This window comes from Tetranychus urticae, chromosome 3 (genome assembly GCF_039701765.1).
Source record: "Tetranychus urticae isolate SD_2017Ah chromosome 3, NJAU_TeUrti_SD_1.0, whole genome shotgun sequence".
NCBI classification, from domain to species: Eukaryota; Metazoa; Arthropoda; class Arachnida; order Trombidiformes; family Tetranychidae; genus Tetranychus; species Tetranychus urticae.
In genome coordinates, this window is record NC_142960.1 from 10,198,330 (window position 1) to 10,219,139 (window position 20,810).

General features: G+C 32.1%; 8 protein-coding genes and 1 long non-coding RNA gene across 9 annotated transcripts; 8 read left to right on the forward strand and 1 right to left on the reverse strand.

The window, feature by feature from the left end:
* The first annotated feature begins 143 nt into the window (after positions 1 to 143).
* Positions 144 to 3,853, forward strand: Alg11 (ALG11 alpha-1,2-mannosyltransferase). Its single transcript, XM_015937663.3, has 6 exons — positions 144 to 232; positions 331 to 515; positions 736 to 1,002; positions 1,520 to 3,213; positions 3,274 to 3,397; positions 3,475 to 3,853. The coding sequence occupies exons 4-6, from the start codon at positions 2,297 to 2,299 to the stop codon at positions 3,835 to 3,837; spliced, it is 1,404 nt and encodes a 467-aa protein (XP_015793149.2). The 5' UTR covers positions 144 to 232; positions 331 to 515; positions 736 to 1,002; positions 1,520 to 2,296; the 3' UTR covers positions 3,838 to 3,853.
* Positions 855 to 1,513, reverse strand: LOC149093335 (uncharacterized). The gene is made up of 2 exons (XR_016200257.1): positions 1,256 to 1,513; positions 855 to 1,136 (listed from the first exon to the last, which is right to left on the reverse strand). It is a non-coding gene; the product is annotated as an uncharacterized LOC149093335 (long non-coding RNA).
* Positions 3,854 to 3,988: 135 nt separating the features above from the next.
* Positions 3,989 to 5,698, forward strand: LOC107369679 (TIP41-like protein). Its single transcript, XM_015937656.3, has 4 exons — positions 3,989 to 4,273; positions 4,353 to 4,773; positions 4,992 to 5,087; positions 5,204 to 5,698. The coding sequence occupies exons 1-4, from the start codon at positions 4,116 to 4,118 to the stop codon at positions 5,357 to 5,359; spliced, it is 831 nt and encodes a 276-aa protein (XP_015793142.1). The 5' UTR covers positions 3,989 to 4,115; the 3' UTR covers positions 5,360 to 5,698.
* A 175-nt stretch (positions 5,699 to 5,873) lies between these two features.
* Positions 5,874 to 8,607, forward strand: LOC107369678 (85/88 kDa calcium-independent phospholipase A2-like). The gene is made up of 2 exons (XM_015937655.3): positions 5,874 to 6,153; positions 6,250 to 8,607. Exons 1-2 carry the CDS (start codon positions 5,874 to 5,876, stop codon positions 8,457 to 8,459), a joined length of 2,490 nt encoding a protein of 829 aa, XP_015793141.2. The 3' UTR covers positions 8,460 to 8,607.
* Positions 8,608 to 9,315: 708 nt separating this feature from the next.
* LOC107369691 (uncharacterized) lies at positions 9,316 to 10,277 on the forward strand. Its single transcript, XM_015937666.3, has 4 exons — positions 9,316 to 9,670; positions 9,752 to 9,880; positions 9,971 to 10,024; positions 10,097 to 10,277. Exons 1-4 carry the CDS (start codon positions 9,506 to 9,508, stop codon positions 10,145 to 10,147), a joined length of 399 nt encoding a protein of 132 aa, XP_015793152.2. The 5' UTR covers positions 9,316 to 9,505; the 3' UTR covers positions 10,148 to 10,277.
* A 203-nt stretch (positions 10,278 to 10,480) lies between these two features.
* LOC107369692 (uncharacterized) lies at positions 10,481 to 11,288 on the forward strand. Its single transcript, XM_015937667.3, has 3 exons — positions 10,481 to 10,731; positions 10,810 to 10,938; positions 11,013 to 11,288. Exons 1-3 carry the CDS (start codon positions 10,564 to 10,566, stop codon positions 11,085 to 11,087), a joined length of 372 nt encoding a protein of 123 aa, XP_015793153.1. The 5' UTR covers positions 10,481 to 10,563; the 3' UTR covers positions 11,088 to 11,288.
* A 3,047-nt stretch (positions 11,289 to 14,335) lies between these two features.
* Positions 14,336 to 15,180, forward strand: LOC107369690 (uncharacterized). Its single transcript, XM_015937665.3, has 4 exons — positions 14,336 to 14,572; positions 14,667 to 14,795; positions 14,886 to 14,939; positions 15,009 to 15,180. Exons 1-4 carry the CDS (start codon positions 14,408 to 14,410, stop codon positions 15,057 to 15,059), a joined length of 399 nt encoding a protein of 132 aa, XP_015793151.1. The 5' UTR covers positions 14,336 to 14,407; the 3' UTR covers positions 15,060 to 15,180.
* A 212-nt stretch (positions 15,181 to 15,392) lies between these two features.
* On the forward strand, positions 15,393 to 16,378 carry LOC107369610 (uncharacterized). Its single transcript, XM_015937573.3, has 4 exons — positions 15,393 to 15,760; positions 15,841 to 15,969; positions 16,052 to 16,111; positions 16,183 to 16,378. The coding sequence occupies exons 1-4, from the start codon at positions 15,584 to 15,586 to the stop codon at positions 16,210 to 16,212; spliced, it is 396 nt and encodes a 131-aa protein (XP_015793059.1). The 5' UTR covers positions 15,393 to 15,583; the 3' UTR covers positions 16,213 to 16,378.
* A 2,564-nt stretch (positions 16,379 to 18,942) lies between these two features.
* Positions 18,943 to 20,696, forward strand: LOC107369609 (uncharacterized). The gene is made up of 4 exons (XM_015937572.3): positions 18,943 to 19,921; positions 19,996 to 20,124; positions 20,193 to 20,246; positions 20,332 to 20,696. Exons 1-4 carry the CDS (start codon positions 19,748 to 19,750, stop codon positions 20,395 to 20,397), a joined length of 423 nt encoding a protein of 140 aa, XP_015793058.1. The 5' UTR covers positions 18,943 to 19,747; the 3' UTR covers positions 20,398 to 20,696.
* Positions 20,697 to 20,810: the final 114 nt, after the last annotated feature.

The following is a 20,810-nucleotide window of genomic DNA, read 5'->3' on the forward strand; positions in this document are numbered from 1 at the left end:
AAACCCCAATTAAAGTCTTAAATTTCGAAACCCTAGCAGTCTGTTTCTTGATTGGTTGATTTTTTAAAGCAATAGTTGCGCGCGTTTTGTCGGTTGAGTCTCACTGTTGCCACTTTTTTGTTTTCTTTTGTGCATTGCTATTTTAAACAATCGTGTGGAAAGTTACTTTCTTTATTGTTCTTTACTTTTTTTGTTTGGCCTAACAATTAAACAAGCTTAAAAACATCGTTTGGTAAGTTTTCCAATTTTTGTGCCTTATTCCCATTAGTTTATATCGATAAATTTGGTAAGACCTTGGCTCTATTCTTTTCCACCTTCTCTCCTTTTCAGTTGCTCATTTTTGTTGTCCATTCACCTGTTACTCCACATTAGAAATAACCAATCCACATTTTAAGTATTGTTGCACATTTACTTAATTAAAATGAGTTCTGGCTCCAAATTTATTGTTGACTGGTTGATTTTTGCGAGTGATGGCCTCGAGGACAATAATGATAATCCAAAGGATAGGAGAAGACGTAAGTTTTTATTTTGTTGATTATGTTTTTGGTTGTTATCTACCCACCGTCTTTCCTTTTGTTGTGAGTTTTACATGATTATGAATTTGGTGTGTGATAATTGGCAGGTAATTTTGTCCAACATGGAATGTTACTATGATAATGGCTCTTGTATTTCTCAGGTTCATCTTAAAATGTCAAAGATTTAAGACCAAATTTTATCTTTTTCCGATCAAAACAGATAAAAACAATAATCATCGCAAAGGTAGCAATCTCAAAAACAAGAGAATCAAAATCAGAAATGGCAATGTGCCCGAAGCACGAGATGAGAACAAGGATGCTCCACAATTTGATCAGCAGCTTTCTCTTTATGTAGACAATTATGAAGGTACCAACTTTGAAAAGGGCAAGTATTGATGTTGCCACAATTATGATGATTTTACGTTGACTGTATTGCCGTTGGACTGGTTCTATGTCATGAGCCAACAAATAAGACTCTGTTTGAATGGTGAGTATAACGTTGATCTCAATCAAGCGAAGAGCCGAAAAGATGACGGTTGATGAAAAGGAAGATAAAATGAGAGCAAAAAGGACCATTCGAAGAGCAATGAGGTTCACTGCCAACGACTCAGCTGCGCTGGTCTGAATGGTTGCCGCATAACGTACCATAGCCATTGTTAGAAATTTCAAGAGAAGAGTAAACATCCAATGGAAAATTTTATAAATTAGTTTTGTGTATACAACTTAATTCTGATAATTACCATTTCAATATTGGAGCAATATTGTTCAACGAGTCAGAATTCCAATTACACAACATTCAAAACAATACACACTGTTTGGTAAACATTTGGTGAACCTTCACTTTCAGAGATAGAATACATTCTGAACTCAGAGACTTACTGGCCTTTGGCTCTGCTTCTAAATCATTTTATTTTCCTTCAGAGTATCACCAATTACCTTGATTATAGATAATCGTTCACGCACTTGTTGGTTAATACTAATTTGAATATGTTTACTTTTTTCAGATTGATATAGAATGTCCTTTGGTCATCACGATATCTTGGTTTCACCTAATGGATAGAAAAATATTTTTTAACCTAAATAATTTTCATTGAACTAGCCCCTTTTTTGTATTTAATCATCGGTCAAGTAATTTCATCAAATTTTGTATTATCTTCTACCTCAATGATAAACCCTTCATTTCCATTAATCCAATTTCAATAATTTTCCTCTCAATCCACACTTTCAAATGTATCTTGAAAGCATGCATTTCACAACATGTAACCTAAATAACAAAATGTTAAAGTAAACATTTCATGATAAATCCTTGAATTGATCTTAGATCATCCATGAATATGACATTCAACAATCCTTATTTAGTTAATCGACTACTAAATGGCGTATCGGTGACAAAAAATATTTCACAAAATTACGATTAACCTTTTCAATATTACTCATGATCAAGGTAATATTGTTTTGTATTTTGACAAAAACCTTAGTATTCCTATTTTGTGACTACGCTATTGAACTTAAATCAGCCATTGTCTTCATATCAACTATATTTCAGAATTATAGTTTTTTTCAGTGAAACTCAATTAAAATTAATTGATGAGACGATTTAAATTTACATTCCGCGCCATTCCTCACTAGAGACATCTAATGGATCAATTTTGTTTGATGAGTGACAACAACAAAAGTTTGTTATCAACGATGAATTAACATTGGATTAATTAATGAAATGTGTACTAACCAAGAAATTTTATGCTATGCTGGTGATTTAATTTGAACAAAGTTGAGGTACTATGTTTTATCAGCTGTTTAGTTGGTGCTTTCATCTTCTCTCTATCGTTCTCCTTACCTGTATTCCTGTTTTATTTTTAACTTGGTTGATATCTTGTGGTCTATTGATGGCAATGAAAACCAATAAAAATGCCAAAAGAATCGGTATATTCCATCCTTATTGTAATGCTGGTGGTGGAGGTGAACGTGTATTATGGGTTTTGTTGAAAGCTCTCAAAACTAAATACCCGAATCATCAATATGTTATCTATACTGGTGATCAAGGAGTTACAAAAAGTGATATTTTATCCAAAGCAGCTTCTACCTTTAATATCGATACCGATTTAGACGTTGACTTTGTTTTTTTGAAAACTCGACATTGGGTAGAAAAGGAAAAATATCCTCGGTTCACCTTGTTACTTCAAAGTTTAGGCTCCATGATCATGGCAGTCGAGGCTCTCTTTAAATTTCCACCCGATATCTTTATCGATACTATGGGGTACAGTTTTTCGTACCCGTTATTCAAATATTTGGGCTTCTGTAATGTTATTACTTATACTCATTTTCCTACAATCAGTACCAATATGTTGGAAAATGTTGCATCTCGACGAGAAGCAGTTAATAATCAAGGTTTCATCGCTCGCAGTCAATTTTTATCAAATATGAAGCTTATTTATTATAGATTTTTCGCTCTTATCTATGGTTTTATGGGCCGCTGTGCTGATATTGCATTGGTTAATTCAACATGGACTCGTAATCATATCATGAAAATATGGGGAGGTGATAGAGTTCATCTTGTTTACCCGCCATGCAATATCGATGTTTTCCTAGAGCTGTCATCAGAGTCTAAAAATAAATACCAAGTTGTTTCAATTTCTCAATTCAGGCCTGAAAAGGATCATATCAAACAAATTCATAGTTTTGCTAAATTTCTTGACAAGTAAGTAAATTTTTAGTTTAATTGTCAACAAAATTTTAATTTAATTCTTTCAACTCACAGACTTACCCCTGAGGAATCTTCTAAAGCTAAATTGGTTTTGATTGGAAGTTGTCGCGATTCTCGTGATGAAGAGCAAGTTGATAAGTTACGAGAACTATGTGAATCGTTGGATATTCATGAAAAGGTGAGACCATTTTTTGACATTCTCAATATCATACTAATATGATGAATATTCATAATTTGAATTTTTCTTGTCCACAGGTCAATTTTGCGTTAAACTTAAGTTTCGTTCAGTTGCTTGACTTTTTGAGAACAAGTAATATCGGGATTCACACTATGAGAGAGGAACACTTCGGTATTGGAGTTGTGGAACTTATGGCTGCTGGACTGATTGTGGTTGCTCATAATTCTGGTGGCCCTAAGTTGGACATCATTCGACCAGGCGAGAATGGTTTTCTTTCTGAAACAGTCGATGAGTATGCTGATTCGCTACTAGAGATTGTCAGAAGTGATGAAAATAAACTTAACGTTATTCGTGCTAATGCGCGTAAACATGTCATGAAATTCAGTGAGAAAAATTTCAGTTCGGAAATAATCAAAATATTTGCCGATTATTTAAAATAAAATATAATTTATTTCATTTTTGCTGTTTTAATTTCATGATTTAACCCTTCATCCAAGAGCGATGTATTCAAAACCTTCCAACATTGAAGTTGGTAGTTTTATTTTTTGAAGCAGGATGTCGCTCATCTCATAGATGATCATATGTTTTGGTTCTTAATTCATCGGTTTATCATACTTTGTTTATTTTAATGTTTTTTGCTTAATCTTGTTTTATTGGTCATTTTTCTCACATCATTCTGTCCATTTCGGTTCTTAAACTTCCTGAATAATTTTCTAAAATGTCTGAACCAGTTGATAGTGTTCATTTTGATGGGATATTCCAGCAAACATACAACTTTAGAGATTGGTCGATTGTCACTCGTCGAAGTCACATTTTACAATCGAAATGCAGTGATAATTGTGAAGATAAACCAAACTCTCCCTGTCTTTTTTGCAAGTAAGTTTCCACTAGCTTAAGAATTAACTAAACTCTAACCATTTTCTTTCTTTATTCTCAATAATTTATTGAACTTTAGATTCGGACAAGAATTATCTCTGGTCCATTTGCCAGATATGACGTTTGCCAAAAACATCTTAAGAATAGTTCATAAGAAGGGATTTGGTCTTGAATTTGACTGTCTCAATGCTCTAAAATCAATACCCAAAACAGCACCAGAAGGTATGAAAGTTGATTCATCAGAGGAATGGTTGAAGGCGCGAGAAGATTGTCAACACTCAAAGAGAGTTCCCAATCCATTCGATTGGACTTTCACTACAAAATATAAGGGCCACTTAATTCCCAGTCTTAACGGTCAAACACTAATTGAGGAACCAACAAGTGAGATAATTGATATCGACAAACTTAAAGTTAAAGAAAATATACTTTTCTATGATGAAGTCCATTTATTTGAAGATGAATTGGCAGACAATGGAGTAGCGCAATGTTCAGTTAAAATAGTGAGTAATGAAACATTCTGACATTTAGTTTTTTTCAGAGGGTTTAGACAATCCAACTAAACTATGTCAAAAATTATTGTTATACTTTACTCAAAATTTCATAGTATTATATCTAGTGATATTTACTAATTGAAATCAATGTTTAAAAAATTTCATTCTCAATATCTCTCAGCCCCTTTACTAATATTTTATTCATTTTTACCTCATTCATTTTACAGCGAGTTATGCAGCATTGTTTTTTCATCTTATTAAGATATTTTTTGAGAGTCGATAAAGTGATGGTCCGAATCAATGATACAAGAATTTTCTATGAAGTAAGTGGATAAATTTTCATGTGGGCAATGGTCACCAAGCTTCAAATATTGCTTTGTTAGCATTCATTTGCATCCGAGCTCAATTAATATAAATTTTTCTCTATTCAATTTTACAGACTGACAAAAATTACATGTTAAGAGAGTACACAAGTAAAGAACAAGACATATCGAAAATTGCTTTGCCTATCGAAACTTTACTGGATCCAGTTTTATTAAGCCAACAACTACCTACAAAGGAAAAAATGTACCACAAGCTAAAATTTCCTTGTTGATGATAAATTTTGCAAGGCAAAAATTTTTTTCTATTGGATCTCAGGTGCGCAAAGGGCAAATTTCACACTACTCAGTGAAATTAAGTTGTGTTAATTTATTTTTTAGCGGATTTACAATGAAAGGTGAATGAAAGATTCCATTTGTATTGAAGCATGGTCAATATAATACAATCAGAAGATAAATGCTAAAGCTAAACTTGCTACATTTAGCCTTTCATCAAATGTGATCTTTCCATTGTAATAGCTTTCATTTATTGGAAAACTTTCATCCAAGGTCTTAAAACAATATAAAATGAGGTTGAATTGTTCTTCGGATTAAAATTGACAATCGAGTATAAATATTTCTACATTATTTTTGTAATCTAAATGACACTATTCAAGTAAATTAGTGAAAACACAACAATTGTTTATTGCATCTGCACAAGGATTCTTTGCAATAACAGTTAAAATTCATTAAAATGTGAATTTCTTATATTTTTAAATTTAATTGAATATTAAAAAATAATCTATAGCAATGAAGGAATCTAGTAAAAGTTCATCCATACCAGGTGAAAGGGAAATTATATTCCGTTCCGATGACTACATAAAAAAATGTAAAATCATTAAATCAAAAGGTCAAGTATTACTTGTCAGTGATCAAATGCAAACGGACTATCAAATCATTGTCTACAAAGGATCATCAGGTGGTTATGCTGTTTTTATAACAAAAGAAGAGGCCAAAGGTGGTAGAATCTTTGACAGATTATCAGATGTTTTCGATAATCTCACGAGATTCATCATCTATAAATCAAGAAGTAAGTTTATTTCATTTTAAATTACCAAATTCTAGTAGATTTATAGTTGGATTATGTTCACCATTTAATTCATTTTATTTCTTTACCAACAATTAGGTAGGATTATTCGTCTTCTAAAGATGATAGTCGACACTAGTTTAGCCCACTGGGACTGGAAATGGATTCATGTGGCCGCTCACCTTGATATGTGTAATGTCTTCAATGTACCAATTCCTGAAAGTCTGTTGAATGATAATGAAAATTTAAACCGCCAGACACCTTTATTGATCGCGATCAAGGCCAACAAGATTGATATGGTTAAGATTATTCTAACGTGTAAACCCAACTTGACTCTTGTTGATATCCACGATGACACATGTCTTCATTTGGCAGCTCTTGGACCAACCAATTTGTTACGTTTAGTGTTAAAAGAGTGCCATCATTATCATGGATTATCCCTGATTGAAAAAGCCAACAACTTGGGCCACACTCCATTCCATTTGGCTTGTTATCATGAGAAGACTGCGAATGTAAATGAATTTCTCAAAATTGGTCTCTCCATTCGCTTATTGACTTTGGGAAAGTGTGATATAGAAATAACGGGTGAATTGTTACCAGAGCAGTCAGATTTGGACTATCAACCCTCATCGATGAGTGTACAATCCAAGAGTGAAACAATTGTAATTTTCAATAGTGATATGCTTAATAATCTGGACGTGGATGAATCTAAACATGGTGGCAGTCCTTTACATTGGTGTAAAAGGCGTAAATTGATGTCTCTTTTGATTGATTATGGATTTACTCTGGATGTAGTTAACCTTTTGAATGAAACTCCACTCTTCTCAATGATTCGTAAACAAAGACTTGACTGTATGTTACCATTGCTCAATGCTGGTGCAAGTGTTGATATCTATGGTCCTGATGGACAAACGCCTTTAAATTTTGCTATTGAAAAAGGTTTTCGAGATTGTTTTCAAGCTTTAATCGTCTTTGATTGTGACTTTAATTTTCCTAACAAGAAAAAGGCAACTCCAAGACACTTTGCTGCACAAAATATATTGCCGATTCACTCGTACATGTTGCATGTTCTCAATAAATTAGGAGCTTCGCGATGTAACCCAAATTTTAATGGATGTAAAGACGGCTGTTTGTACAATGGATCTTTCAATGGTCAACCTGATACAGATCAACCAACCATCAGTAATAAGCATTTTTATTTTGATAGAATCGCTAAGGTAGCCAATCAAGAAGCTGAAACTAAATCATCTGAAACGCCTGACCTCTCCAAAAAAGTCAATATGTTGTGTATTGACGGCGGAGGAATGAAAGGTTTGTTTGGAATCCAAAGTATGATTGAGATTCAAAAATTGCTGGACAAACCATTGATTGATTATTTTGATTGGATTGGAGCGACCTCAACTGGTGCGATCATTGCTTCCTCACTCATTATTGGCAAATCATTAAAACAATTGAGAGCCGATTACTTTGAATTGAAAGATGAAATATTTAACAGTAAAAGGCCACATAATACTGAAGCTTTGGAACGAGTTTTGAAAAAGTATGTTGGGTCCGATCGAAAGATTTCCTCAATCTCTTGGAAGAAGCTGATGATTACCTCTATATTGGCCGATCGAGATCCACCACGTCTCCATCTATTTCGCACTTATAAGCCCTCGATCGATTTAAATGAACCATTCACTATGGAAGGAGAATCATCAAAGTCCATGGATGACTTTAATCTCTGGGAAGCAATAAGAGCTTCATCGGCAGCTCCAGTCTTTTTCAAGCCTTACGGTCCATTCATTGATGGTGGCTTGCTCTCCAATAATCCGACACTCGATTGTCTAACGGAATTCTTTAATTGTAATCCAGCCAATAGTGAAGGTTCAAGCCATGAGTCTTATTCGGATAAAAGAGATGATAGTGAAACGATCCAACAAAAAGAAACATTGAATCTTGTTTTGTCTATAGGCAATGGTAAACCACATCCAACATCTGTTGTCAACTTTGATTATGGCAATATGGCTTTTCGTAGGAATCCTGTTGGAGTTTTCAGATCAGCCTTTAAGTATATAACATTGGGTGAATTGATGGTTAAACTGGCAACTCATCCAGATAATCATGTTGTCCAAAGAAGCCGAGCTTGGTGTAAATCACTAAATGTATCGTATTATCGGTTGAGTCCACCATTAAGAGAGAAGCTTAAATTGGATGAAACCCAGGACGAAAAGATTATTGACGGAATGCTTCAGTCAAAGATTTATATTTACACAATTAAAGATGAAATCACTAACCTTTTGACTAACATCAAAGCCAGATCAAGCTGATATCTGTAGCTTCTCGTTATTTTTTATCCCAATAAAGTCATACTGTAAATTATTTTGATGTGGTTTTTTTAAAATTAAAAATTTACTGTAAGCTTTTTGGATAAATTGTCAAATAATTAGGAGACATTAAAATGACTTAAAAATTTAATTTTTTTCGTGATTCGGAGCAAATGGTTCAAACCTGACGAGACATTTAACATCAATTGTTCATAAGTTGAAATTGAAAACAGACGTAAAATGAAATAAAAAATGCATTGTATTTAACTGTTGATAATATAAGTTGATTTGAATTATGTATATGACTGAAGTGAACTTTGTCTGAGGATTAGATTAACCAATGAATTCCGATCCAGACATCAGTCGTATTTTTCCTGCTAAATTTCTTGAATGAATTACGAAAAATATTAATTCACGTTCAAATTGTAGATCTACCAATTTTAGTTGCAATTAAATGTTTTGTTTTTGAATTATGAACGTAGCATCATCTTTTTATGCGTCACAAGAATAATGTAAATGAATAAACACTATCTTAATTAACATTCACCTGACAACAATTACAAACCTATGACTTTTTTGTACAATTTAAATCACTTCACATTTTATGATATTGAAGTCAACACAAAAGAAAAGAAACGCCATTCAGGGTTGTTTATGATTGTTCATTGGTAAATATTTAGAAGCTGTTACTCTACAGAATCCTGATCAATTCATAACTAACGGTTATTAACAAATATGATTACTAAAATAATAGAAAAGTTGAGGTTACAATAATGAAATTGATTGATCTTTGTTGACTTTGTAGAACTAAAAATCCAATCATTCAATTAGATTCAGTTGATTAGTTTTATGTTACATTTGTTTTGATTAGCAAAAATGTAACCCAAATTATGATATTTGCCTGTCAATAATTTGTAATGATGAGTAAGTAAGCATATAAAGTCTGGTTGATTGGGTTAACCGGTACAAGTTAATTTAAATCTTAACACAAGAGTTATCATAATATTCAATTTTTTCCTAAAATTTACACTTCTATTCCCACATTGATCATGATTCGCCAAAGTCTTACACTTATCTTGGTGTTGTCTGTAATTTCATCAATTCACAGCCAACTGAGTCCTGCAGACGTATTGAATCAAGTATGTGAGACCTCGATGAAAACAATAAAAGCTGGAACTTATGAGAAGAGAATCAAAGACAGGCAAGAATGCAGGGTAAGTATATGTCAATCTTATTGATTGCTGGTTATCCTCAATCCCTATTGCTATCAAATAATTTAAATTATTAAATAATAGGAGAAAGTTGTACCTAAAGATGTTCTGACTGCAGCGGCTAAATGTGAAGAAGCCATGCCAATGTTGACTGCTGATCAGGTAAACAAAGTGTGCAACGCCAAGGATGCTAATCTAGCTAAATTTACTGAGGTAATTTCATCCAAATCAACCTAAAGCTTTGTTATCCTCTTTTACTCTGCAATTAATTGTACTGATTTATATTTCCTCTTTTAATTGAAGGCTCTTGGATGTTTTGATAAAGTGCTTGGTGAACAATATACTGCTAAATTTTCGGTAAGTATAGCATAATATCTTAATGGACGACTGAAAACCTCATTTTTCTCTATCCTTTTCAACCAACAATAGAATTGCTGCAATTTAATGGATCCAGATAATGATTCAAAGCGTTCCAATTGATTCAGCGAAAGTTAAACGAATTGGTTCGTCTATGATTTGATCTAATTTCAATCTCTCAACATTGCAACTTGAAAAATATTGAACACAGTTTTATGATTTGAAAAATAAACAGTTTATAGCAAAAACAAAATCTTGTTTGAACGCAATCTTTTATTCGTGTTTATGCTCTCTGTTGCCTCCGAGTTTGTATCACTTTCCTGATGTTTCATCATCCAGATTTTATTACGAAATTTAATAACACGTATTATATTCAACTGTTGATTTGAGCAAATGTGCATGAAACTAAGAAGTTATATAACGTCTGGAGGAACGGATAAAACATCACAAGTCGATTTCAATCCAAACATTAAAGTATTCATTTTGTAAAATCTATTCTCAATCTTTTCTCAAATTATTCCACTATCCATACATTCATCATGAATGGACAAAGTTTCATCTTATTATTGATTGTAATTTCATCTATTCACTGTACTTCCATCATGCCGGATCCTGCAAAAGTCTTTAACGACATGTGCCGAGCCCGACTAAAAGCAATAAAGGAAGGAACTTTTGAAAAATTGATAAAAGATAGAGAAGCCATGAAGGTAAGTTCGAGTAAAATTTCATTAGACCGATTCAATAACTGTGCATTCCTAATACTGAGCGTGATTATTAAATGATAGGAAGCAGGACTGTCTAAGGATGTACTTGCTGCTGTGAACAAATGTGAAGAAGCTTTGCCGTTGATGACTGCTGACCAAAATACTAAAGTTTGTGGCGATATGAAGGCTAATTTACCTAAATTTACCGAGGTAATTCTTTTGACATTTTGTCTTCGTTTACTCTACGATTTTATCATTACGATCTTTTTCTCTTTTCGTTTCAGATGGTCAATTGTATACATAAAGCGATTTCCAGTTCTAATAGAAGCGCTTTGGGAAACGATCCACTCTTTTCATAATTTCGAGCTAAATCGCTAGAAAAGATCACACCAAGATTAATGCTTACAAACTTTGTTAGCTAAAAAACATGAAATGTCCTAATGAGCTTCATAAACAAAACTTGGCCACTCCATCCAAAAGTGAATCAAGATATACCTGAACAAAGCAACAATTTAAAGCTGTAGAGATGAAAATAAAAATAACAAAATGCTAAAGAAAAACTAAAATTGATTTATTACTGAATGGCTCTGAACATTAAAATAAAAAAGCCAAAAAGATCTTATCCCCAATCACCAAAAAACATAACGAAACAGTAAAAATAGGCTTAAATGTATTAACTTCTATTGCATTATTTCTGGTTTTCTGGTTAAAACACTTCTCTTAACAAAGGTTTAACAGTTTAAAAGATTGACATAAAGTAAAGTATCTTTAAAGAGTAAACGCGAAACTTTTTTCTTTTGAGTCTTGAGTAGACACTTTGTGCGACATTGAAACTGAATCGATTGGTGCCATTGAAAAATTTCTCAGATCGATATTCTTCGAGAAAATTGAGGTTGAAGTTGAAACTTCGATTGCGTTTTATCCAATAGAGAAAGCAGATTTTTACTCAGAAACTCATTACACTGATGATACTTTTGATTGTCAACCAGAAAACAAAAATATTTTGATAAATAAAACTCCACTTTTTCTGTAAATCAGATCAGTTCGATTTTCGGTTAAACATGTCGCATTCTGTCACCATAAGGGTTAAAGAGCTATAATTTATTATTTGTCGATAAAATTTGTTAATAAACATCAACAATCGAACGCTTTTTTCTTTTTATCGATAGCTCTCCTGTTTTGGCCCATTTACCTAAAAACTTTGAGCATCAATATTTCGAGATCGGTAGTACATACAATGATCATTCTTGGACGAAACATTAGATTTATTATGGTCAATAACATAATATAACTTAAAACCTGAGAAAAAGTTGACGGCTTAACCCTAATCGAGATCAAAGTACTGCAAATCTGGTTAATTTGATTGAAAACAGCACAAAACAATGCATAATGCACTTTTGCAACAAAGATTTATTAGTTGTTTAAATTAAAGTAAAGTACCGTTGAAAGCGTAAACGCAAAGCATATTTCTTTTGGATTAAGAGTAGTGTCTTCGTGCGAAATTAAAGTTGTGTCCATTGGTGCCATTAAAAACTTTTTCCTATTGATAGTCTTCGAGAAAATTGAGGTCAAAGTGGAAACTTCGCTTGCGTTTTATTCAATAGCGAAAGTAGATTCTTACTCAGAAACTCATTAAACTGATGATAATTTTGATGGTTAACCAGAAAATAAAACTATTTTGAGAAAAAAAACTTTACTTTTTTTGTAAATCAGATCAGTTCGATTTTCACTTAAATATGTCGCATTTTGTGACCATAAGAGCTAAAGAGCTGAAACTCATTATTTGTCGATGAAATTTGTTGGTACACATCAAGCATTGAATGCTTTTTAAAATTTAGCGACAGCTCTCTTGATATTGGCCATTGGCCTTAAAACTTTGATTCTCAATATTTCGAGTTTGGTAGCACCTAAAATCTTCATTCTTAGATCAATGATTAGCTTTGTGGTGGGCTATAACATAATAAAGTTTGAAACTTACAAAAAGTGGACCAACTTAACCCTAAACGTGATCAAAGTACTAAAAAATCTGGTTAATTTGATGAGAAACAGCACAAAACAATGCATAATGCACTTTTTTAACAAAGATTGATTAGTTTAAAAACTTGAAGTAATGTACCGTTCAAAGCGTAAACGCTAAGCATTTTCTTTTGGATTAAGAGTAGGAACTTTGTGCGACATTAAAAGTGTGTCCATTGGTGCTATTAAAAACTTTCTCCGATTGACAGTCTTCGAGGAAATCGAGGTCAAAGTGGAAACTTCGATTGCGTTTTATTCAATAGCGAAAGCAGATTTTCACTCAGAAACTCATTAAACTGATGATAATTTTGATTGTCAATCAGAAAACAAAGTATTTTGATAAATAAAACTTTACTTTTTCCGTAAATCAGATCAGTTCGATTTTCGTTTAAGCCTGTCGCATTATGTGATTATAAGAGTTAAAGAGCTGAAACTTATTGTTTGTTGATAAATTTTGTTGGTACACATCAAGCATTGAATACCTTTTTCAATTTAACGACAGTTCTCTCGATATTGAACATCGGCATTTAAACTTTGAGCGTCAATATTTCGAGATAGATAGCACCTACATTAATCATTTTTTGTCGAAACATTAGATTTATTGTGGGCTCTAACTTAGTACCTGAGAAAAAGTTAACTTCTTTACCCTAAACAGTGATCAAAGTACTAAAAAATCTGGTTCATTAGATGCAAAAACAGTGTAAAACAATGCATTATGCACTTTTCTTGTTCCTTAATTAGTACAATGCGCTTTCAAAGAGTCAAGAAAATATCCAATTATAACATTATGTACCATTTATCGTGAATTATAACTCGAAACTTTAGTTGATTTGTAACTTTGACAAAATATCAGTTTTTTAGCTCTTTGAGAAACAATTTAAAATCTATTATAATATCCCAAAGGCTTGTTTGTGTCATAATTTTGATATTGATATTTATTAAATTAACACCTGCATTTCATACAACTTAAAATTCAATCATTTATCAACTACAAGTTAATTTAATATTGATTTAGATTTAAATTGATCAATTTGATTTTTCATTCAACGAAATTACTTATGGTTTAAATCTAAAATTACTTTTCCCATCTGCAATGAGTGACAATAAATTTATTTCCAATTTGGTTTTCAAATCAATCTGCTAAGCAAATCAGGCTTAAATGTAATTCAAAACTTAATTTAAAACTTGAACTCCTCTGAAACCATTTTGTATGAAAACTGAGTTAACCAAAGAGACGAAATGGATCAAACGAATCAAATCAAGTCTCGGCACTAAAATAGTTTGATGATTAGCATGTTCATTGGCAAATATTTAGAGGCTGTTACTCTATAGAATCCAATTCATATCGACGTAAATGATGACTAGAATTAATAGAAGAGTTGAGGTTACAATGAGATTGTTTGGTCTTTGTTGACTTTGTAAAACTTTACAAATCCTTTCATCAATTAGATGCAGTTGATTAGTTTTGTTTCATTTGTTTAGCAACAATATAACCTAAATTATGATATTAGCCTGTCAATAATTTGTATTTATGGGCAAGTACATAAAGTATATAAAGTCTGGTGGATTGGGTTAACTGGTACAAGTTAATTTCAATCGTACAAGAGTTGTCATAATATTTCAATTTTTCCCTAAAATTTACACTTCAATTCCAACATTGATCATGATTCGCCAAAGTCTTACACTTATCTTAGTGCTGTCTTTAATTTCATTTATTCACAGCCAACCGAGTCCTGCAGAAACATTTAACCGTATGTGTGAAACCTCGCTGAAAGCAATAAAAGCTGGAACTTTTGAGAAGAGTATCAAAGAGAGGCAAGAATGCAGGGTAAGTTTATGTCAAAAGCATTGCTAATTATTCCAAAAACTATTCCATTGCTGTTATGAAATATTATCAAATAACTTAAATCATTAAATGACAGGAGAAAGCCGTACCAAAAGACGTACTCGCTGCAGCGGCTAAATGTGAAGAAGCTATGCCAATGGTGACCATTGATCAAGTAAACAAAGTGTGCAACGCCAAGGATGCTAATCTAGCTAAATTTACTGAGGTAATTTCATCTAAATCAACCTAAGGATTTGTTATCCTCTTCTACTCTGGAATTGATTGTACTGATTTATCTTTCCTCTTTTCATTGAAGGTTCTTGGATGTTTTGATAAAGCGATCGGCGGGGAATACGCCGATAAGTTTTCGGTATGTATGGCATAATCTTTGCATGAACAACCATTGAAACCTAATTTTTCTCTATCTAACCAACAATAGGATTGCTGCAAGTTCATGGATCCAGAAAATGCTGCAAAGCGTTCCAAGTGATTCAGAGAAAGTCAAACTAAATGATGCATGATTTGTTGGATTTCTTTCTTCTAACATTACAACTTGAAAAATATGTAACACAGTTTTATGATTTGATAAATAAACAGTTCATAGCGAAAAATCTGGTTTCAACTCATTTTTTATTCGTGTTTGTGTAATTTTATAAATATTTTGCATTAAAATAAACTCGATGGGCAATTTGACAATTTTCATTTGATTCCACTTCACTGTGATTGATAATAATTTTTTCATCTCAACTCTGTAAATTATTACTGTAAATGGATTGATATAAAATAACTTGAAAGATGAAATTGAAAATGAGATCCAGATGTTAAATATAACACGAATTTTATTCAACTGTTTGAGTAAATTAACATGAAATTGAGAAGTTAGTATATAACGTCTGGAGGATGGAATTGAACATCACAAGTCGATTTCAATCCAAACAACAAAGTATTCATTTTCAATAAAATCTATTATATTTCAATCTTTTCTGAAACTTTTCCTCTATTCATACATTCATCATGATTGGACAAAGTTTCACCTTCATTTTACTATTAACTGTAATTTCATCTACTTATAGCGAGAAAAAAGATATGAATTCAGATTTAGCCCGTTTTGATCACATATGTAAGGCTTCGTTGAAAGCAATAAAAGAAGGATATTTCGACCTGAGGATCAATGAGAGAGCTGAATGCAGGGTAAGTTTCATTTCGATCTGAATTACTGACTATCTCCACTATACCATTACTATCAAATAACGCAAACTATTAATTAATAGGAGAAAGCTGTGCCTGAAAATATTATGACAGCATTGACTAAATGTGAAGCGACTTTGCCAATGGATTCACAGCAAGCAGTAAAAGATGCTTGCGCCAATGAGGCCGAAAATGCACCCAAATGGGCACAGGTAATTGTCAAGTCTGCTTCCATTCGATCCCCATTCGTATCAAAATTTATTCTGATTTCATTTTATTCCTCTTTCGCATTAGGTATGGGACTGTAAAGAAAAAGCATTCGGCAAAAATTACGATGCAATGCTAGCATATGCCGTAAGTATAGCATAATGTTGCCCTAAGAAAATAATTCTAACCATATTTTCTGTTTCTTTTTTGAACAATAGCTATGTACTTTGAACCAAGGTGCAAGATAGTTCATGAAAAAGTCCATTACAATTTCAACAAACCTAAACTAAGCAAAATGGTTCTTTCAATTACCGTTAATTTTGTCCAATTTATTCTCCTTGTCGTCACAATTTGAACAAATTTTCAACTCAAATGTTATTTTTGAATAATAAAAATTAAATAGCCAACAATTTGCTTCTCTGTGTTCGTTTTAATTTGTGTTAGGATAATTATGACGAGAAAATGACCAAGAGACTATAGAATGAAACAGTAATGAACCATTCTCGTGTCTTCTGGTAAATTGATTTAGGTTCCAATAATCTGGTTAGTTGATGTAAACAAGAGTAAAGCAATACTTTGTTTCACCAAAATTTAAACATTATTAGAAACAATATCAAAGGAATTAAACGCGAAAATTTTTTATTTAGAGTAGGGACTTTGTGCGACAGCAAAAACTTTCTCCGATGGACAGTATTCGAGAAAATGAGCTCAAAGCTTAAACTTCGATTGCGTTATCTTCAATAGCGAAAGTAGATTTTTACTCAGAAACTCATTACACTGATGATACTTTTGATTGTCAACCAGAAAAAAAAACTATTTTGATAAATAAAACTCTACTTTTTCTGTAAATCAGATCAGTTCGATTTTCAGTTAAACATTCCCCATTCTGTGACCGCAAGAGTTGGAGAGCTTAAACTAATTATTTATCCATAAAATTTGTTGGTACACATCAATTGAACGCTTTCTTCCTTTTATCGATAGTTCTCCTGATTTCGTCCATTTACCTAAAAACTTTGAACCTCGAAATTTCGAGATTGGAAGCACATACAATCATCATTCTTTGTCGAAACATTAGATTTATTATGGGTCATAACATAATAACACGTAAAACCTGAGAAAAAGTTGACCAACTTAACCCTAAACGTGATCAAAGTACTAAAAAATCTGGTTAATTTGATGTAAAACAGTGTAAAACAATGCATAATGCACTTTTTTAACAAAGATTTATTAGCTGAAAAACTTGAAGTAATGTATCGTTCAAAGCGTAAACGCAAAGCATATTTCTCTTGAGTTTAGAGTAGGGACTTTGTATGTCATTAAAACTGTGTCCATTGGTGCTATTAAAAATCTTCTTTGATTGACAGTCTTCGAGAAAATTGAGATCAAAGTCGAAACTTCAATCGCCTTTTATTCAATAGCGAAAGTAGATTTTACTCAGAAACTACTTACACTGATGATAATTTTAATTGTCAATCAGAAAACAAGATTATTTTGATAAATAAAACTCTACTTTTTCTGTAAATCAGATCAGTTCGATTTTCGGTTAAAGCTGTCGCATTCCGTGATCATAAGAGCTGAAGAGCTCAAACTTATTATTTGCAGATAAAATTTGCTGGCACATATCAAATCATCGACTATTGCAAGCTTGCATTGACAGTTCACTTGATATTGGCCATTGGCCTTAAAACTTTGAGTCTCAATATTTCGAGTTTGGTATCACCTACAATCTTCATTCTTAGATCAAAGATTAGCTTTATGATAGACTATGATATATTGAATGTAATGATTCAAGATTCAACAAGTTATAGCATTTATCACTTATTTTGTCTGATTTGATACTTTATTTATGAAGGTAAATGTTTATTTAAAAAAGTTTATTATTTAAAAAGAATATTCATTATTAGATTAATGAGCTCAGATTTTCTCAGCTACTAATTTATACCATGTTATAGTCCATGAAAAATCTAATGTTTGATCGAAGAATGAAGATTGTAGGTGCTGCCAAACTCGGAATACGGAGGCTCAAACTTTTAAGGCCAATGGCCAATATCAAGAGAACTGTCACTAAATTTGAAAAAGTATTCAATGCATGATATGCAACAACAAATTTCATCGACAAATAATGAGTTTCAGCTCTTTAGCTCTTATGGTCACAGAATGCGACATATTTAAGTGAAAATCGAACTGATCTGATTTACAGAAAAATTAAGGTTATATTTCGCAAAATAAGTCTGTTTTCTGATTGACAATCAAAAGTATCATCAGTGTAATTAGTTTCTGAGTAAAAATCTACTTTCGCTAATGAATAAAAGGCGATTGAAGTTTCGACTTTGACCTCAATTTTCTCAAAGACTGTCAATCGGAGAAAGTTTTTAATGGTACCAATGGACACAGTTTTAATGTCGCACAAAGTTCCTACTCTAAACTCAAGAGAAATATGCTTTGCGTTTACGCTTTGAACGGTACATTACTTCAAGTTTTTCAGCTAATAAATCTTTGTTGCAAAAGTGCATTATGCATCGTTTTGTGCTGTTTTCAATCAAATTAACCAGATTTGCAGTACTTTGATCTCGTTTAGGGTTAAGCCGTCAACTTTTTCTTAGGTTTTAAGTTATATTATGTTATTGGCCATAATAAATCTAATGTTTCGACAAAGAATGATTATTGTATGTGCTTCCAATCTCGAAATATCGAGACTCGTTTTTAGGTAAATGGGCGAAATCAGGAGAACTATCGATAAAAGGAAGAAAGCGTTCAAGTGTTGATGTGTATCAACAAATTTTATGAATAAATAATAAGTTTAAGCTCTCCAACTCTTGCGGTCACAGAATGGGGAATGTTTAACTGAAAATCGAACCATCTGTTTTACAGAAAAAAGATGGATTTTATTTCTCAAAATAAGTGCATATTCTGGTTGGACATCAAAAATATCATCAGTAAAGTAAGTTTGATGCCAAATCTGCTTCCATAGTTGAATAAAAAGCGATCGAAGATTCAACTTTTACCTCAATTTTCTCGAAGAATATCGATCTGAGAAATTTTTTAATGGCACCAATCGACTCAGTTTCAATAGCGCACAAAGTCCCTACTCTTGCCTTTAGAAAAATGTCTCGTGTTTACTCTTTTCAAAGTACTTTACTTTATATCAACTGTTAAAGTTTTGTTAAGAGAAGTGTTTTAACCAGAAAACCAGAAATAATGCAATTGAAGTTAATACTTTTATTCAGTTTAAACCTAATTTTTACTATTTTACAAGTAATTCAACGATTGAATACAATAAGAAACTAACGTAATATTTTTGTCTTGATCGATAGACATTGCAAAAAGGGTTGTAATTGAACTCAACTTTTATCTTTTACATTAAATCGTAAACAATTATAATTTTTATAAAATTTTCTTTACATTTTGGTTAATATTTGAAATTAATAATAATCAATGAACTCAATAGCAATCAATATCTTGATATAGCTTTCCAAGGTGAATTTGTATTGAAGCAGCTGGGATTGGTCATGGTCTTCAAAGCCGACACAATTGCCTTAATTTGTCACACTAGCTATATGTTTACAAATTAACTTTAACTTAACTAATTTGTGATGGAGTTAAACTTTATTATACTTATGAGATGGATTCGATTGCAATTGAATAAACTGTCAAGTTGGCTTACAATTGAAATGCTATTAGTGAGACTCACAAAGCAACTAGAATTAAGCTTTTTTCACTCCATTTCAAAATATAAAATATTACAACAATTTATCAACAAGATCGACTATTATTCAGACCGCTATGGCTAAATGCATGTTAATTATCTCAATATTAGCAACCTTATCCTTTTCAGTTTACTGTGCATCAGATAATGATAAAATGCTCAAACAGCAGGTCCAAATATTGTGCAAAGACTTCATTAAGACTGCAAACTTTCAATATATCCGTGAAATCCTCAAAAACGATGATTGCTGGGTAAGTTTATAAACGTTTAATTGTGTGAAAATCGTATTTTTAACCCAATAATTTGTTTCGTATCTAATTTACAGCAAAAGATTTTACCTAGTGATATTTATGCTCGGTATGTCAAGTGTGGAGAGAAATTAGATTTCAAAACGATCGATCAGTTCACCCGGTTTTGTTCAAACATTGATGCAAGCATTGGACTCATAAAAGAGGTAATTATAAACCTAATGACCACTAAAAGCGAAAATTATCTCCTAACCGTTTCTTTAACCCAATTCAGTCTGGTATTTGTGCGAACGAATTGATAACTCAAGAGTTTAGCGAAAAATTTACTGTAAGTTTCAAATGTTATTCATTTTATTATTGTTCTTGATGACTTTACATTCATATTAATTTGTATCTTCTCCCTGTTTTTGAAGAAATGTTTGGAGCAAAGGAGAAACACGATGAAAAATAATGATATGTCCATCCAAATTAGTAAATGATATGTTGGATTCAAATCTTCAAATATCTTTGATCTTCGTCTTAACCTATCATTCAAGCTCTGTTAAGGATAAAGTTGATCTTTAACATTATCTTCCCTGTTATTTTCCAGTTTTCCTAAAATTCCTGTTATTCCGTTATTTCTATCATGCAAATTATGGATAAAATGAATTTTTAAATTGATAACTAAACTGTTCAATCTAAATGTTACAGCTAAATCGATCGCCTTTTAAGATATTGACTTATTATTATAATATATTTTGACTGTTCAAATAAATTGATAAAAATTACTGACTATCGATTTTAAGCGCCTCACATTCATTTTTAAATTAGATCATTCTTGTTGCATGATTTTCAAGAGATACAATGTTTCCAATTCTCATTTTTAATTGTAATTTATCATTTCATTCTCCCT